At 37.1% G+C, this 19,758-nt stretch overlaps 1 protein-coding gene across 4 annotated transcripts in view; it reads right to left on the minus strand.

The window, feature by feature from the left end:
* ERBB4 (erb-b2 receptor tyrosine kinase 4) overlaps positions 1 to 19,758 on the minus strand; it is a 1,171,999-nt gene that overhangs the window by 404,257 nt on the left and 747,984 nt on the right. For all 4 annotated transcript variants that reach the window (XM_054477568.2, XM_054477569.2, XM_063647921.1 and 1 more), the window contains exon 4: positions 18,861 to 18,995. In XM_054477568.2, coding sequence (XP_054333543.1) covers positions 18,861 to 18,995 — 135 coding nt within the window. The remainder of the gene's footprint in view (positions 1 to 18,860; positions 18,996 to 19,758) is intronic.

A 19,758-nucleotide genomic window follows, 5' to 3' on the forward strand; every position in this document is an offset into this window, starting at 1 on the left:
TTAAACATAAGTTCCAATTCCAAACAATATCTTTGTGAATGCATAAAACTGAATGCTTTTAGCAGTGCCCTAGTCACATCTTGAATGCTTTGCTGCTTAGAAATTTCTTCTGCCAGATACCCTAAATCATATTTCCCAAGTTCAAAATTCCACAGGTCTCTAGGGCAGGGGCAAAATGCTGCCAGTCTCTTTGCTAAAGCATAGCAAGAACCACCTTTATTTCAGTTCCAAATAAATTCCTCATATCCATTTGAGACCACCTCAGCCTGCACTTCATTCTCCATATCACTATCAGCATTTTGGTCAAAACCACTCAACAAGTCTCTGGGAAGTTGCAACTTTCCCACATCTTCCTATCTTCTTCTGAACTCTCCATATTCAAACAAGGAAACAATCTCTGCCTGTTGTCCATTTCCAAAGTGGCTTCCACATTTCCAGGTATTTTTTTAGCAACACCTCACTCCTGGTATCAAAATTTGTATTAGCGTTCTTTAGAGGAACAGAACTAAAAGGATATATAGGAAAGAGAGTTTATGAAGGAAAATTGACTCACAGGATCACAAGGTAAGGTCTCAGGATAGGACATCTGCAAATTGAGAATCAAGGATCCCAGTGTAAATCAGTCTGAGTCCCAAAACCTCAAAAGTAGGGAAGCCAACTGTCCAGCCTTCAGTCTGTGGCCAAAGTGGCCAAAGACCCAAGAGCCTCTGGCAAACCACTGGTGTTAAGTCAAAGAGTCCAAAAGCTGAAGAAATTGGAGTCTGATGTCTGAGGGCAGGAAGCATTCAGTATGGGTGAAAGATGAAGGCTGGAAGACTCAGCAAGTCTGCTCTTCCATCTGCTCCCGTCTGCTTTATTCTAGCAGCACTAGCAGCTGATTAGATGGTGCCCACCCATATTGAGCGTGAGTCTGCCTCTCCCAGTCCACTTACTCAAATGTTAATTTCTTTTAGCAACACCCTTATAGATACAGCCAGGAAAAATAGTTTGTATCCTTAAATCCAATCAAGCTGACACTCAATATTAACCATCACAGATGAGTCTTTTACTTGGAGAAAATTTACCTCAGTTTTTACCAACCTAGCATTTTAACCTCTACACCTAATTCTTCCAGGCTTAGAAATTTTTGCAAATTCTCATACAGCAAGATGACTTAAACTTTACATGAAGTACATTTTTTAAAATGTGGAAGATTACCAGATGTCTCTTACTGTGAATCACTTCACATTAATGTTCCTTGGTTTATATATTTGAGGTTCTAAAACATTTTAAAATTCAAAAGTATTCCAAGCAAAGTTAATTCCACCTTATTTTCCTTATTAAAGGAAATATGCAATACAGAATTTGTTTAGAAAAAGGTAACAAAAAAGCATTCTTAAATTCCAAAAATCTCTAATTCTTTTTTAAAAACTCACCATTTTAAAAAATGTTAGGAGTTACTACTTCAAAGAAAAGTTAATTATTCAAATTGCTTTGTCTTTCTCCATCTATTATGTTTGAACAGTGTGAAAACCTTTCTCATATCAGTGACATTTAGTTATATCATGATATATTTTTTCAATAAAATTCACATATTTTAGTGAAAATGCTTGTTAAAATGTACTTAAAAATAAGTTTCAGAGAAACAATGAAACCTGAAGGCTGCCCTCAGATAGACAATTTGAATTCCAGAGACCTACTATTTCAAGATATTTTGATCACTTCAACTCTTCACTGGAAGCCAACAAGTCTGCTCCATACTAGAAATTGCAAGCTGCTTGAGGCTCTCAGAGACCCCCAAATCAGGCTCTTAATACCTACCTCACATAATATGCAAATTAGAAATAGGGTTCTTTAAGTGCCTGTGATATAACAGGCCCAGGAGGTCACAGGCATTTAAAGCACTGAGATTTTTATTATTGAAATTAACGACATAGAAGTTTCACATAACAACAGAGAACTAAATATTCTCTAAGAGGGGACTCGTGTATTTGGTAGTTGGCTCATTTGTAGCATGCCCATATGTTCTATGCCAATTTCAAACTAACATATGGCCTGAAATATCTGCATCATATTAGGCTTTGCTAATCATTTTACCATCATAGACATCTTATGCTAGGCCAGTGCTACTTACACCTCTTCCTAGAATCAATAGGAGAATTTTGAAGATAGTCAGATTCTCTTCTTTAAACAAAACGTACTCAGGCAGAATCTCTGAGTGAATTCAGATACATGCCCATGTTTGGAAACCTTAATCTAGTTACCTGTGGACATGAAAAACCTTGTCTTTTCGTGCTAGTGCTAGACCATGCTACACAACATCTCTGCTGGTTACCTTCATGTAATAATATTTTTTCTCCCAACAAGCTATGGTCATAAAGAAGATTTAAGGTTCGTCAGTGGAAACTGAATCTAAACATAGTTGAAGGTGGAAAATTACCATTTTAAGAGCTAGAGCAGTAAGCTTGTGGGGTACAGAGGAGTTAATCTTTGAGACAGAAACTCTTGTTTAATCTGAGAGGGACCACTTTTCTAAACCTTTTAGTCAAACAGAAATAAAATCTACTCATTATTCTTGTGGAAAACTTGAATGCAAAAGTTAGAATGAGTGCAGCTAAGTATACAGTTTAATAATTTAAATGAAAAATGTTAGCAGAAAATGATGCTGAAGAGTCAAATGCTTTTTCTTTACAAATTTTGAGCTAAGCTGCCCTATCCCTAAAGAGGCTAAAGAGATGGTTCTTTCTTGAAAAGTGTGTGTGTATGTGTGTGTGTGTTTTATTCAGCATTTGCTCACAAGAGACTAGGGGCTACAATCAGTTCATACCATGCATGAGGTGTTGGCCGAATCTCTTGGTGCTCTTATAGAGAAAAATGATAAGCAACTGAACTGGCCTCAGCCTAGCATTACCTTTACAGGGCTGTTCATATTCACAGGTGGTAGTACCCAGTGTACAAAGCCAACTGTTAAAAATTTCTAGAATTTTGAGAGCTTTTCATTAAACAACCATTACTAAATATTAAACTATATAAACCCACAATTAAATGTTATTAAAACAAAGATAATATATACTAGAAATTCATTATTTCCTGATTAGTTTACTATATTTTACTATCTTCTGTGTAATTGAGTTCATTTACATCCACTGAACCTATATGGTGGAAATACTACATAATGGTGTGATACCTGGACATCTCTTCCAAAATCCACACTGATTGCTCAAATGGGAAGATGTTAGAAATATTTATACCATGAAAATCAGTAAGCTCAAAAAATTGGGGCTTTTTTCCCCTATTTTTGGAGAGTAGTTATTAAACATTTATCAGCACAGCACTGACATATGGTATAATTTACGACTGAAGAAATCATGCTTTTGGAAAATGCACTATTAAAACTTGTCTAAGGGATCCACACCATATTCTGTGTGGAGTATTTCCTAATATGACAATTGATGTTTCCACTAAATCAGAAACAGAAAATGAGATGAGCTTTGAACTGAATAAGAGGCAAAAAGACCTAGGGGAAGATAAAGAGACTAATCCCTAAGGTCTGAACGTGGTCAGAGGGTCTCAGTAGTGGGGGATATCTTCATCGACAACACATGGACAGGGATATGGAAGTTAATTTTGGGCCTCTTTCTCTCCAAATAACCATTCTTATTATTAACAAAATTATGTTGATAACTAATGATTTTCTCTTCTTCTTTCTTTGAGATGAGTTCTCACTCTGTCACCCAGGCTGGAGCACACTGGTACAATCATGGCTCACTTCAGTCTTGACCTCCTGGACTTAAGCGATCCTCCTACCTCTGACCCTCGAGTAACTGAGACTACAGGTATACTTCACCATACTGGGCTGTTTTTTTGTTTTGTTTTGTTTTTTGTAAAGATGGGTTCCTACTCTGTTGCCCAAGTTGCTCTCAAATTCCAGGTTTAAGGGAATCTTCCCACTTCAGCCTCCCAAATTTCTGGGATTACAGCATGAGCCACCATGTCTTGTCAATAACTGGTTTTATTTGTGCTTTGAAGGGATCAGGCACCTGGGTCTTAAGAGCAGGTGAGGGAGTACCTAGCCCAGCTGTGACATGACGGGAGTCCTTGGTAGCAGAGGCTGGGAGGTTGGCAGTAAGAGAATAAGACCAGAGAGGTGAAGCTATGGAATTCACTCCAAGTTTTTGGTTAAGTTATATGTAAAAGATAAGTAGAAGCTAATTCATAATTATAAACTGTTGAGACTAATATTATATGTATGTGTGTATGTATAAATTTATATAAATGTTTACTTTTTATGTACTTATTACATACAAATGAATTTTTTATATACTCATATATGTTATGATTTTCAGGAAAAAATAATAATACATGCAACGCATGATGAATACGAGGACTAAGATGAGCTAAGGAAGAGAGGGTATGAGATAATTCTTCTGTTCTACCACCTGGAGGTCAGGTTAAGTATTTCCAAGGAATAAATATTCTGTCACTTTCAAGAAAGTAAGGATTATACTTCTGTAACTTTATATATATATATATATACACACACACACACTTCATATACATACTATGAAGTATATATACTTTATAGTGAAGTGTATATATATACACACTTCATATATATACATATATCATATTTATGTGAAGTATATATATAAAGGAGAAATGTTAACTAGATAGAAAACAACCTGGATTACTCCGGTCTGAACTCAGATCACATAGGACATTAATCATTGAACAAACGAACCTTCAATAGTGGCAACACAATAGGATGTCCTGATCCAACATTGAGGTTGTAAACCCTATTGTCGATATGGACTCTAGAATAGGACTGTGCTGTTATCCCTAGGGTAACTTATTCCGTTGATCAAATTACTGGGTCAATGTGTAGAAACTCACTTGGACTAGTATGGTCTTAGATTGTTCAGATGCTCTGTGGTCACCTCAACCAATTTTTTTTTTTTTTTTTTCTTGAGACGGAGTCTCCATCTGTCACCCAGGCTGGAGTGCAATGGTGTGGTCTTGGCTCACTGGAACCTCTGCCTCCTGGGTTCAAACAATTCTTCCACCCCAGCCTCCCGAGTAGCTGGGATTACCAGCACCTGCCATCATGCCCAACTAATTTTTGTATTTTTGTAGAGATGGGGTTTCACCATGTTGGCCAGGCTGGTTTTGAACTCCTAACCTCAGGTGATGCCCCCGCCTCGGCCTCCCAAAGTGCTGGGATTACAGGCGTGAGTCACTGCACCCAGCCAAGCAGTTTAAAATTTTTAATATGGGGATAGTAAGCTAGGGCCTGTAGGCTTGAGTTTTTATTTGCATTAATGAATTAAAGCCGCATAGGGTCTTCTCATCTTATTTGTTTATATCTGCCTCTTCACGGATAGGTCAATTTCACTGGTTAAAAGTAAAGCACAGCTGAACCCTTGTCTGGTCAGTCATACAAGTCCCTATTTAGGGAACAAGTGATTATGCTACTTTTGAACGGTTAGGATATCGCGGCTGTTGAACATATGTCACTGGGCAGGCAGTGCCTCTAATACTGATAATGCTAGAGATGGTGTTTTTGGTAAACAGGCAAGGTAAGATTTGCCGATTTCCTTTTACTTTTTGTAATCTTTCCTTAGAGTATGACTGTGTTGGGTTAACAGTGAAAATAACAGGGTGCTTATTATATCATTTATTAATATTGGACTGTTAACTGTCAGTGGGTTATTCCGGTCTGATGTAAGCTTATGTAATGGAGAATGTCTTCACGTTACTTATATTAACGTGATTGCTTCTATTAAGTAATAGATTAGTCCAATGTGATGTTAGGAGTTCAGTAGAGTGATTAGAATTTAAGATAGTTCGATGTTGAACTTAAATGCTTTCTTAATTGGTGGCTGCTTTTGGGCCAACTGTGGTGCTAATAATTTTTACTCTCTGTAGGAAGGTTGTTTCCTAAGGTCTAAAGAGTTGTCCCTCTCTAGACTAACAATTAAACTTACAGGGGAATTAAGTAATTCTTTGGGTAAGTTTAAAGTTGAACTAAGTTTCTATCTTGGACAATGAGCTCTCACCAGGCTCAGTAGGGTTGTCACTGCTACTCATGAATCTTCCCACTATTTTGCCAGATAGGTGAGTGTGGTCTTTCAGCTGTTCTTGAGTAGCTCATCTGGTTTTGGGGGACTTGGCTATAGTTCTCTGTGTAAAGTTATTTCTAGTTAATAGATTATGCAGAAGGTATAAGGGCTTGTCTTTGCTTTTTTAGTGCTTGATATAGCTCTTCCATCTTTCCCTTACTGTACTATGTCTATTGCACCAAGGTAAAAATTTCTATTGCCTACACTTTTGTCTAAGTAAATGGTTTGATTAAGATAGTTTGATAACATTTTTAGCAAGGTTTGGGGCTAGAGTTAGCTAAAAGTGATCAGGCCATGATGAAATCTTCTGGGCATAAGCCAGATGCTTTGGGTTAAGCTACACTTTGGTTTGTCCAAGCATACTTTCCAATATGCTTACCATGTTATAACTTATCTCCTCTATAGATGTGTAGAAAATTATTAGTAATAGTGATTTCTAGAGTAATATTTGAGGAGGGTGATAGGCTCTGTGTACGTGCTTCATGGCCTTATTCAACCAAACACTCTGCTCTTGGTTTACTGCTAAATCCTCCTTGAGCCTTCAGATTTCACAAAGGTTTTCATGAGATTTCCTGGACATAGAAAATGTAGCCCATTTCTTGCCACCTCACGGGTTACACCTTGACCTAACATTTTTTATGTGTATACTTATGCTTACTCTATAACCTTTTTAGGGTTTGCTGAAGATGGTGGTATACAGGCTGGGGGCAAGAGGTGGTGAGTTGTATCGGGGTTGGTCTATTGTAGAACAGGCTCCTCTAGAGGAATGTAAAGCACCGCCAAGTCCTTTGAGTTTTAAGCTGTTGCTTGTAGTACTCTGGCGAATGGTTTTGTTAATGTAACTATTCGACTTTAGGGCTAAGTGTAGTGGGGTATCTAATCCCAGTTTGGGTCTTAGCTATTGTGTCTTCAGGGTATTAAAGCCACTTTGTAGTATATTTGATTTCAGCTGGAGGTTTTTACAACTTAGATGGAGTTTTTTACAACTTAGCTTTATTGAGGATAGACCTTAAACATTCTTTATGCCAAGTTCTATTAGCTTGGGTTAATCATATGGCCGTGGTGGCTGGCATGAAGTTAACCAACCCCAAATATTAGTATAGCTTAGTTAAGCTTTTGTTTATTACTAAAGATTTATCACTGCTGTTTCCCGTAGGGGTGTGGTTGAGCAAACTATTTTGAGCTGCATTTGTGTGTGCTTGATACTTGCTCCTTTTAATCTGGGTGATCTAGAGGGCATTTTCACTGGGGTGGGGATACTTGCATGTGTAATCTTATTAAGAGCTAATAAAAAAGGCCAGGACCAAACCTATCTGTTTATGAGGTTGTGTGAACCCATCTAGACATTTTCACTGTCTTGCTTTGAATACTTGAACTATACTAACTGCATGGAATACGTAAGTGAAAATTAAAATGTGAGAAAGAAAGAAGTAAATATAAATGGTTATTTACAGTTCTGGAAATTCAGGTTCTTTAAAGATGAATTGGCAGAGGTTTGGCTGAGAGGATGACTCATAATTTGAATATGGTTGATTTAGGGGTATGTTATATTGGGGCAGCGCTTTCTGAGGGATACGCTCAAGGTATTATATTAGTATTAGGGCAGAGGTTTAGTTACTCTATTTATTACACAGAATGGAGGGTTTATTTGGTAGGAGGGCCTTAAGATTTTTTAGAAAATTCCATCAACCAAGGGGTAGCTGTTGGAGCGTTCGTGGTTAAAATATGATTTCTGGGCTCTGACTGGGTTGCATTTTAGTATCTTGTTTTTGGGGTTTGGCAAGGGTACATTTATCTAGGTTGATGGTAAAGTCAGAGATGGAGGGAGTGGAGTTTGCAGATTTAATCGGAAGTAGTTCTTCAAATTGAGCGTATGTGCGTGAGGGTACATGCATGAGCATATGTGTGTGAGCATATGTGCGTGAGTGTCTACTGATTAATTGTTACTTCCTTCGAGCATGATACATTTCTCCTCACATGACAAAAAGTAGCCCCTATCTCGATTATGTTTCAAATCTTCCCATCAACAAACCTGAACATCCTCCTGTCTATCACAATTCTATCCATTATAGTGGGCAGTTGAGGGGGACTTAACCAAACACAACTGTGTAAAATCCTAGTCTACTCCTCAATCCATAGGTTGAATAATAGCAGTACTAATTTATGACCCAAACATTACCACTCTAAATCTGATTATTTACCTTAACAACAACCGCATTTCTAGCACTCAACCTGAGTATAAGTATCACAACCCTGTCACTATCTCATGCCTGAAAGAAATTAGCATGGTTGACACCTGTAACTCCACTAATTCTACTATCCCTACGAGGTTTACCCGCATTACAGGGTTCCTGCCTAAATGAATCATCATCCAAGAATTTACAAAAAATGATAGCCTTATCACCCCAACCATTATAGCTATCATATCCCTACTCAACCTGTACTCTTACATACACCTCATTTATTCCATCTCAGTAACACTATTCCCCACATCTAATAATATGAAACTAAAATGACAATTCGAAATCGCAAAACCCACACTACTCCCTCCTCACTTGTCATCTCTTCTACCCTCCTCTTACCCACCTCTCCATTAATACTAACTATAACTTAGAAATTTAGTTTAAATAAGACCAAGTGCCTTCAAAGCCCTTAGTAAGTAAATGACACTTAATTTCTGTAACAGACCTAAGGGCTGCAAGACTCTATTCTGCATCAATTGAACACAAATAAACCACTTTAATTAAGCTAAGCCCTTACTAGACTGGTGGAATTCAAACCCACGAAAATTTAGTTAACAGCTAAACCCCCTAATCAACTGGCTTCAATCTACTTCTCCCACCGTTGGGGAAAAAAGGCAGGAGAAGCCCTGGCAGGATTGAAGCTGCTCCTTTGAATTTGCAATTCAACATGAGAAACCACCTTCAGGGCTGGTGAAAAGTGGCCTTGACCTCTGTCTTTAGATTTACAGTCTAATGCTTGCTCAGCCATTTTACACCCCCTCCCCCCGCCCCCCTGTGTTCACCAATTGATGATTGTTTTCAACTAACCACAAAGATATCGGAACACTATACCTGTTATTCGGCGCATGGGCGGGGATAGTAGGCACTACCTTAAGCCTCCTAATTCAAGCAGAACTAGGCCAACCAGGAACTCTGCTAGATTATCAGATCTACAATGTTATTGTTACCGCCCACACATTCGTTATAATCTTCTTTATGGTGATACTAATCCTAATTGGGAGTTTCAGCAACTGGCTAGTCCCGCTGATAATTGGTACACCCGATATGGCATTCCCCCGGATAAATAATATGAGCGTCTGACTTCTCCCCCTATCTTTTCTACTGTTACTTGCGTCTTCAATAGTGGAAGCCGGCGCTGGAACCGGCTGGACAGTTTATCCCCCTTTAGCAGGAAACCTAGCACATGCAGGAGCCTCTGTGGACCTGACCATCTTCTCGCTCCACTTGGCAGGTGTCTCTTCTATTTTAGTGGCCATTAACTTTATTACCACTATTATTAACATAAACCCTCCAGCTATATCCCAATATCAAACACCCCTTTTCGTCTGATCAGTCCTCATTACGGCAGTCCTACTCCTTTCCCTTCTAGTCCTAGCCTCCGGCATTACGACACTATTAACTGACAATAACCTCAATACTTCTTTGTTTGACCCTGCTGGTGGGGGTGACCTAATCTTGTACCAACATGTATTCTGCTGGTACAAAGCTTCGGGATAATCTCCCACATGGTAACATATTATTCTGGAAAAAAGGAATCGTTTGGATACATGGGCATAGAGCCATGATATCAATTGACTTCTTAGGATTTATCATATGGGCTCACCATATATTTACAGTAGGGATAGATGCAGACACACGAGCACACATCACCTCTACTACCATAATTATTGCTATCCCTACTGGCGTCAAGGTCTTTAGCTGATTAGCTACCCTGCATGGTGGTAACATCAAATGATCTCCCGCAACATTCTGTGCCCTACGATTAATTTTCCTTTTCACAGTAAAGGTTTAACCGGCACCTTATTAGCTAATTCAACACCAGATATTATCTTACATGACACATATTATGTTGTAGCCCATTTCCACTATGTCCTATCAATAGTAGCAGTGCTCGCCATTATAGGAGGCTTTGTCCACTGATTCTCCTTATTTTCAGGCTATACACTTAGTCAGACCTATGCTAAAATCTACTTCACCATTATATTCATAGGTGTTAATTTAACCTTTTTCTACAGCACTTCCTTGGCCTATCCGGTATGCCTCGACGTTACTCTGATTATCCTGATGCATACACCACGTGAAATATTTTCTTATCCATATGGTCATTTATCTCACTAACAGCAGTTATACTAATAATCTTTATGATCTGAGAAGCCTTTGCTTCAAAACAAAAAGTACTAACAATTGAACAACCATCTGCTAATTTAGAGCGGCTTTATGGCTGTCCACCACCCTACCACACATTCGAAGAGCCAGCCTACAGGAAAACCTAAATGAGAAAGGAAGGAATCAAACTCCCAGAAACTGGTTTCAAGCCCATCCGATAACCTCTATGACTCTCTTGATAAGATATCAGTAAAATTGTTACATAACTTTGTCAAAGTTAATTTATAGGCTAAACCCTGTATGTCTCAATGGCTCATCCAGTTCAATTAAGCCTTCAAAATGCCACATCCCCTATTACAGAAGAAGTACTCGCTTTCCACGACCATACTCTTATAATTATTTTTTATAATTATACACACACACACACACACACACACAATTTGGCAAAAGGTTGTTTGAGAGGAACTTATCATATATAATAAAAATGAAGGCTGGGCGCAGTGGCTCAAGCCTGTAATCTTGGCACTTTGTGAGGCTGTGGCGGGAGGATAACTTGTGTCCAGAAGTTTGAGTCTAACCTGGGTAACATAGGGAGATCCTGTCTCTACAAACAGTAAAAAACAATTATCTGGGTGTAGTGACATGCATCTGTGGTCCCAGCTACTCAAGAGGCTGAAACAGGAGGATTGCCTGAACCCAAGAGGTCGAGGCTCCAGTGAGCTGTGATTGCACCACACTCCAACTGGGTAACAGAGCAAGACTCAGTCTAAAAAAATAAAAAATAAATAAAAATAAAAGAAAATAAAGATGTATATTGAAAACTGTACTCAAAAAGTGAAACAATACATTTTCATCTCAAGGAACTGAGACAAGAAAACCAGGCTAGCAGGTGTACTGTGCTTGCTCCGGTAATGTTCTTAGTAAAAGTTAATTCCTAGAGTGAGTTTCAGTTGACCTGGAAAGCCTCTTCTTATAAATATAGTGTCAAAGGCCTTCTATGGTGTGGGTCAGGTGCAAGTCCTTACTTTCTCAGAACAGCATTAAAAAGGCAGCTGAGCTGCCACTTGATCTTAGTGTATTCTTTTCTAAAATACATTTTAGATTCTGTTAGTTCTCTTTGCTAATATTTTATTCAAAAAATTGCATCTGAATTCATAAGTGATCTTAAGTTCTTTTGGTTTTTGTTTTATTAAATCAGGTCCATAAAAATCTGTTTTATTGGTATTTTAGAAAAATGATCTTTTGGATTCATATAGATTCAATGTATCCTTTCCATGTCTGATGTTTTTCATATATTCCCATTTCCATAATTTAGGGTTTTATTTTAAAATATCTTTTGAAAACAGTGTGATTTCATTCTGTGTATACGTTCATGCAAAGTTAGATGTGTTGTATGTCTAATGCACACAAACTGAAGCTGTAGTAAAATACATCGAGGGTAAATTTTCTTGCTACTTTTTTCTTTTTTATTTTTTGCTTTACTACAAAATACCTTAGAAAGGCACAACTATTTTACCTAAATATTTTCATATAGAAGGAGTAACACAAGTTGGTAATGTAATAGATCAGGTTTAATTGTACTCTATCTTGAGAGTTCTATTTCAAGAAAGCTAGTTATATGTAATACAAAGTGCAATATTAATTAGGAGTGGGTCATTACTATGACATGTAAAAGTCATTGAAAAAAATTTAAAACATGGATAGATTGAATGCAGGCAGAACATCTGGTTAAACAAGTAATTAGTCCTGGAATTATGTTCATGACTATAGTGGTATCTATGAATTTGTCAATTCCCCCTCTCTCACTTCAGTTGTTAGTTGGTATTTGGTTCTAGAAAGCAACTAAGAATGAGTGATGTACCTGGCGTAATCAAAGAAAAGGGTTGTAGGGACTGGAGCAGCTGAGGATTGTTCTTCTCAGTGTCTTGATGAGCTAAACCTATGAGAGACAACCTTCTAGTTATTAAAACACACTTAAAATGTAGAAACATAGTTAAATGTCAATGAATATATAATGAAAATATAACTGTCACATATTTTAAAAATACTTCTGTCTTCATATGGTCAATTCATATAAAAATTATAATTGGAAGGTCCTTTATTCTTTTGTCATAAGAAATCACCCTTGGATTGACACATTAACTCATTTATTGCTCATAATAGCCCTATGAAGTTGATAATAATAACAGCTCCTGGGCAAAAAAAAGAAAAACCTATATGTGATCTTTCAGGCAGGAGCACAGGCAATTACTTTACCTGGCAGGCCTCCTGGAGTTTCAAAGCTGTCCTCCCACGCCAGACTTGGTGCCCAGTCAATGCACTGCAGTCTCTAAGGGAGTTGCAGTAAGAGACTCAGGGTTTGCTGACCAGCCATGTCTCATATATGTCTCCCATCCTGGCCCAGGTACGCTATTCAGAGACCTCTTTATTAAGGTCCTTTGACAGCAGTTTTCCTTAGGTGCTTTCACTAAAATCTCCTTAAGGGGAGGAAGTAAGGGGGCCTGGAAGACACCTTTTCTCCACTCTGACTCCATACTCAGTACTTTTCACTCAAGCCTTCCCACTCCTCTCTCCTTCAAGCTTCCAGGTTCATAAAACTTTCAGAACCATTTTTTTTTTGCCACTCCCTCCTCAGTGAAACAATTCCCCATGTCTGCTGTCATCCATCTGACCCTCACCTGGCACTGTTCTATGGAGGAAACATGAGACAGTGAAGTTGGTGCTTTCTCTGATTTAGCCTTTGGAATAAATTATTGCAGTAAGTGATTAAAAGCTTGACTGTTACCCTCATGTTTGCTTGTCTGAATTGACCACTGTCACCTAGCAGCTTAGCTGTCAGCTCAGCTCAGCTCTTGATGCTCTCTGTCTTTTATAGGTGAGGAAATGGAGGGACTGAGGGCATAAATGACTTGCTTAAGGTCAAACTGCTGGTAAGCAGCAGTGGATGATGTAAATAAGTTGCCCTCTAAAATTTAAGCAAATAGGAATATACAAGAACATTAATATGGAAAAATAGAGAAACAATGATTTCTCATCAGAGAAGATGGTGTAGTTCAGAGAATGGATTCGGGAGCCAAATTGTGTGGTATTATTTCTGAGGGCTCTGTTCTGTTCCATTGGTCTATATCTCTGTTTTGGTACCAGTACCATGCTGTGTGGGTTACTGTAGCCTTGTAGTATAGTTTGAAGTCAGATAGCATGATGCCTACAGCTTTGTTCTTTTGGCTTAGGATTGACTTGGCGATGCGGGCTCTTTTTTGGTTCCATATGAACTTTAAAGTAGTTTTTTCCAATTCTGTGAAGAAAGTCATTGGTAGCTTGATGGGGATGGTATTGAATCTATAAATTACCTTGGGCAGTATGGCCATTTTCACGATATTGATTCTTCCTATCCATGAGCATGGAATGTTCTTCCATTTGTTTGTATCCTCTTTTATTTCATTGAGCAGTGGTTTGTAGTTCTCCTTGAAGAGGTCCTTCACGTCCCTTGTAAGTTGGATTCCTAGGTATTTTATTCTCTTTGAAGCAATTGTGAATGGGAGTTCACTCATGATTTGGCTCTCTGTTTGTCTGTTATTGGTGTATAAGACTGCTTGTGATTTTTGCACATTGATTTTGTATCCTGAGACTTTGCTGAAGTTGCTTATCAGCTTAAGAAGATTTTGGGCGAGACAATGGGGTTTTCTAAATATAAAATCATGTCATCTGCAAACGGGACAATTTGACTTCCTCTTTTCCTAATTGAATACCCTTTATTTCTTTCTCCTGCCTGATTGCCCTGGCCAGAACTTCCAACACTATGTTGAATAGGAGTGGTGAGAGAGGGCATCCCTGTCTTGTGCCAGTTTTCAAAGGGAATGCTTCCAGTTTTTGCCCATTCAGTATGATATTGGCTGTGGGTTTGTCATAGACAGCTCTTATTATTTTGAGATACGTCCCATCAATACCTAATTTATTGACAGTTTTTAGCATGAAGGGCTGTTTAATTTTGTCAAAGTCCTTTTCTGCATCTATTGAGATAATCATGTGGCTTTTGTCTTTGGTTCTGTTTATATGCTGGATTACGTTTATTGATTTGCGTATGTTGAACCAGTCTTGCATCCCAGGGATGAAGCCCACTTGATCATGGTGGATAAGCTTTTTGATGTGCTGTTGGATTCGGTTTGCCAGTATTTTATTGAGGATTTTTGCATCGATGTTCAGCAGGGATATTGGTCTAAAATTCTCTTTTTTTGTTGTTTCTCTGCCAGGCTTTGTTATCAGGATGATAACGGCCTCATAAAATGAGTTAGGGAGGATTCCCTCTTTTTCTCTTGGTTGGAATAGTTTCAGAAGGAATGGTACCAGCTCCTCCTTGTACCTCTGGTAGGATTCAGCTGTGAATCCATCTGGTCCTGGACTTTTTTTGGTTGGTAGGCTATTAATTATTGCCTCAATTTCAGAGCCTGTTATTGGTCTATTCAGGGATTCAACTTCTTCCTGGTTTATTTATTCATAATTACAGTTAAAAAAGATAACATAATATTTACCATCTTAACCACTTTTAAGTGTATGTTTAGTAATGTTAAGTATATTCACATTGTTTTCCAACAGATCTCCAGAACTTTTTTAACATTGAACAATTGCAACTTGACTCGTTAAAGAGCAATTGGACGTTTAGCCTTCCTTCCAACCCCTGGCTACCACCATTCTACATTCTGTTTTCTTTGAGTTTGACAGTTTAGTTACTTCATGTAAGAGAAATCACACAGTATTTATGTTTTTGTGACTGGCTCATTTCCTTTAGCATAGTGTCCTCAAGATTTATTCATGTTGTAGCATGTGACTAGATCTCCTTCCTATTTCAAGCTGGATAATATTTCATCATTATATGTATATACTGCATTTTGTTTATTCCCTCATCCATATATGACATTTGGGTTGCTTCCACCTCTCAGTTATTATGAACAATGCTGCTATGAGCATACATATGCAAATATCTCATTGAGAACCTGCATTTAATTCCTTTGGATATATATCCAGAAGTGGGATTGCTGGATCATATGATAATTCTATTTTTAATTTTTGAGAAACCACCAGACTATTTTCCATAGTGGTCACACCATTTTACAATCCCACCAAGAAGGATTCCAATTTCTTCACCTCCTCACATTTGTTATTTTCTTTTCTTTTATTTTAATAGTAGCCATCCTAATAAGTGGGAGACAGTATCTTATTGTGGTTTTGATATGATTTTGGGGTTGGTTTTTCTCTAATGATTAGTAATGTTGAGCATCTTTTTATATGCTTGTTGGCCCTTTGTGTACCATCTTGTAGAAATGTCTATACAAATCTTTTGCTCACTTTTTAATTGGATTATTTGCTTCATGTTATTGAGTTGCGGGTTCTATACATATTCTGGATATTAATTCCTTATCAGATACATGATTTACAAATATTTTTTCCCTTTCTATAGGTTGCCTTTCATTCTGTTGATTGTACCTTTTGATGCACAGACTTTTTTTTTTTTTTTTGAGACGGAGTCTCACTCTTTCCCCAGGCTGGAGTGCAGTGGCGTGATCTCCGCTCACTGCAAGCTCCGCCTCCCAGGTTCACGCCATTCTCCAGCCTCAGCCTCCGGAGTAGCTGGGACTACAGGTGCCTGCCACCACGCCCGGCTAATTTTTTGTATTTTAAGTAGAGTCGGGGTTTCACCATGTTAACCAGGATGGTCTCGATCTCCTGACCTCGTGATCCGCCCACCTCAGCCTTCCAAAGTGCTGGGATTACAGGCGTGAGCCACCGCGCCCAGCCGCACAGACGTTTTTAAGTTTAATATCGTCCCGTTTGTCTATTTTAGCTTTTGCTGTTGGTGTTTTTCGTGTTATATCCACGAATTTATTGCTAAACCTGGGGTCATAAAGCTTTCCCCCTATATTTTCTGCCAAGACTTTTATAGTTTTAAGTCTTATGCTTAGGTCTGTAATTCGCTTTTGAGTTAATTTGTGAACATGGCATATGATAAGGCCCAAGTTCAATCTTTTGCACATGGATATCTAGTTTTCCCAACATCATTTGCTGAAGAGACTTCCCTTTAAAATATATTATTTATGCCTATCACTGCTTAAAAATGATACTAGATATTAATCCTACTCCTAATATTTTTAATTTAATGTATGAATAAGCATATTACTATATTAGGTATCTGTTTCTTAAGCATTTTGATAAATGTATCTCAACCTATTTTCCTTGTAATCCATTGTAATTTATTTTATGTATATATTGATTGCTATGCATTCATGAATTAAAGTATTTGTTTTGTGCTCATTTTTTCTTCTAAAAATATTATGAGAAGAGGTCAATGGGCTTCACCAGGCTGCTACAGTGTCCATTGCCTCAAAAAATATTAAAAATTCAGAGTTTGTTTTAGTAATTTAGACAGATGAAGTCTTGAACTAGGGCAATCATAATAATAAACATGTAAAATCAAGAAATGGGCAAAGATTGGGATGACTCGGTGATTAACTCCCAAGAACCAAGTGAAAGTAAAGATAATAATGACCCCCCACATTTTTAACTTGGTTGAGTGATTGGTTGGTGGTATGTAGTTCTAGGGAGTCATCAACCTAGAGGTTGCATTTAAAACCCTGAGAGTGTCTGAGATCACCCCTGGGGAGAAGACACAGAAATAAATCAACTAAAGATAAAACCATAATAGTCAAAAAATAGTCAATTCATTATTAATAGCTATGGTGTCATGCAGTACATATAATGTGTCAGCAAATAAAACTACAATGTAAATAATAAAACTTTGGCAATCAATTGGTAGTTAATTTGTAAAAGACCGTTGGTTATGACTCTACTCTGCATTTATAATTTTTGCACCTGCAATTATTTACATGCAAAAAACAATACAGCCACAGTTGCCTAATTATAGGCACAACCATCCAAATTTGTCTTCAAAAAGAATAGCACAAAGAGACACCATCTGTGAAAGTGCAGCAAACCCCTCAGACCTTTCCTGCTCCAAATTCTGTAAGGCTGGTGGGCACACTTCCCTTTTGGCTTCTGTCTCAGGCTCTATTCTTGAACGATCTTATTCATGTGTTACAGACCAGTCAGTCTGATAAGCTGAGAGTCAGCAGGCCTTTCCTTTTACCCAACCAATATCCACACCTCCCCACCACTACCCTGCCAATATAATATGTGCAATAGCATGGGCAGACTGAAAACAGAAGCCATTTCTGAAACACATCATTTGTCTTGTTAATGTGAAAAGATTCCATTTTTCTCACATGTAATTTTACAAAGTAGGCAACGTGAATATCATAAAGGGAAAATCCCATACAAATTTCTGCTCAAAGGTGACAAGAAAATTATGTTACTCTACTTTTTACATAAAGTTTTAGCCATTTATTAAAAACACAGCTGTCGGTTTTGATCAAATACGTTCATACTTCCCATTATATTATTAGGGCCATGATGAAATTTCATAATTGTCCCTTGGAGTTTGATTTTTCACAAAAATGTCATAACACAATCAGTAATATAGCAAATAATTATTGAACTATGTTGAGACAGTTATGATTTCAGTTGGGAAATATATAATAGATGAGAAATATAAAACCCAGGTTAACACTTGATAAAGATTCTGTTTTCATACAAATGTCAGTAATAATAAATGTGGGGATAACATAGCCTGCTTTATGAAAATGAAACAGATACCAGACAGAATAATTTTCAAAGGTTTAAATCGTGGTTCAAATATTACTTGCTTATTATTAAATCATATTAAACACTTTAAATCTGATAAATTCTTTGTGGTAGAAAGAATACACATTTTAAGAATGAGAAATTCAGTAGTTTATTCGACTAATGACTAAAATCAGACTGTAACGTGTTTCTTCTATATGAAATCTATATTTCTCCATTACATAAGTGTTTGAAATTATCATAAAGTATGACCACGAAGGCTTCAGGGGCAAATGAAGGCTTAAGAATTCTGCAATGTTCACTACTTTTTAATTTTTTATTGAAAAAATTATAGTGAATAGGAAGGTACATTTTTCTTCTACTACCTTTGTCTCAATGGTATATGGGTCACAGAGACTTGAAGCAATAGTTAGATACCAGTCTTAAGTTTATGGATAGTGGGACACACATTTGTACATTGGAAGTATGATAAAGTAATTTAAATTAAGCAAAGAGGAACACATTAACAAAATGAGAATTTGTGAAGAGGAAACATGACTCCCAAAAGAGAATTAGCTAGAAGTAAAAGGTTGATCAGCCATTTGTTCCGTCATATGTAACTAAACATTTCAATGAACGCAATCAAAGTTCAAAATATTAGTAATGGCATGATAAGCATAACTCATTCGTCTCCACATAGGATAGAACATTTTGACAAATTAAGAAGAATAATTCTACTTACATCCTGAACTACCATTTGTTGACACAAGAGTCAAGTTGGAAGGCCATGGGTTCCGAACAATATCTTGCCAATGAATGGTGTCCGCATAACAAAGGAATTTGTTCTGGTCTACATAGACTCCACCATTTAGGATTTCTGTATTAAAAAACAAAGAAACAAATTTTTTGTCAAACTGCTTGTTGATGAAAAGGTAATCAACAAAAATGATTTGCTCTTAAATATTTTCAATGTTAAATTAGAGTCATGTTGCTAATAGCCAAGATATATTTTAAAATATCTTTCACTGAATCATATACATTGATTACAGGAATTCAAAAAGATTAAAAATTTCAAAAGTGAAAAACAACCACTCATATTCGTACACTCTGAGAGTAACACTCCTAACACTTTGGTATAAATGTTACAGTCTTTTATCTGTTTTCTTCCCTGGAATTGAAATAATATTTTATATAATATTTTATAACCTGCTTGTTTAGTTTAATATTATATAGTGAGTACTTAATGGTAATTACTACTCTGTATTTTAATGAGAACAGGATATGTCATAATACAAATTAAATGGTAATTATTTAACCAATCCTCTCCTGTTGGTAATTTAACTTATTTATCTCTCATTGGTCTTTAAAACAAATTTCCACACATGACATTCCAAGGTCATAGAGTGTGGATCTTTTTAAGATTTTTGGTATCAATTGTCAAATTATCCTTAGAGAAATTGTTTCAGTCAAGGTGACATTCACTGCAGTCAGTAGGTAAGTAATTAGCACAAAGTGGAAGATAAAATTAATACCTCAATCACAAAAATGTTGTCATCTCAAATGAAATCGATAAGATTGCCAATTATTCTTAACAACACGAAGCAACGTATAACAAATCCTGTGGTTCACTGAAGTAAGGA

The sequence above is a fragment of the Pongo pygmaeus genome, chromosome 11, assembly GCF_028885625.2.
Source record: "Pongo pygmaeus isolate AG05252 chromosome 11, NHGRI_mPonPyg2-v2.0_pri, whole genome shotgun sequence".
Taxonomy (NCBI): domain Eukaryota; kingdom Metazoa; phylum Chordata; class Mammalia; order Primates; family Hominidae; genus Pongo; species Pongo pygmaeus.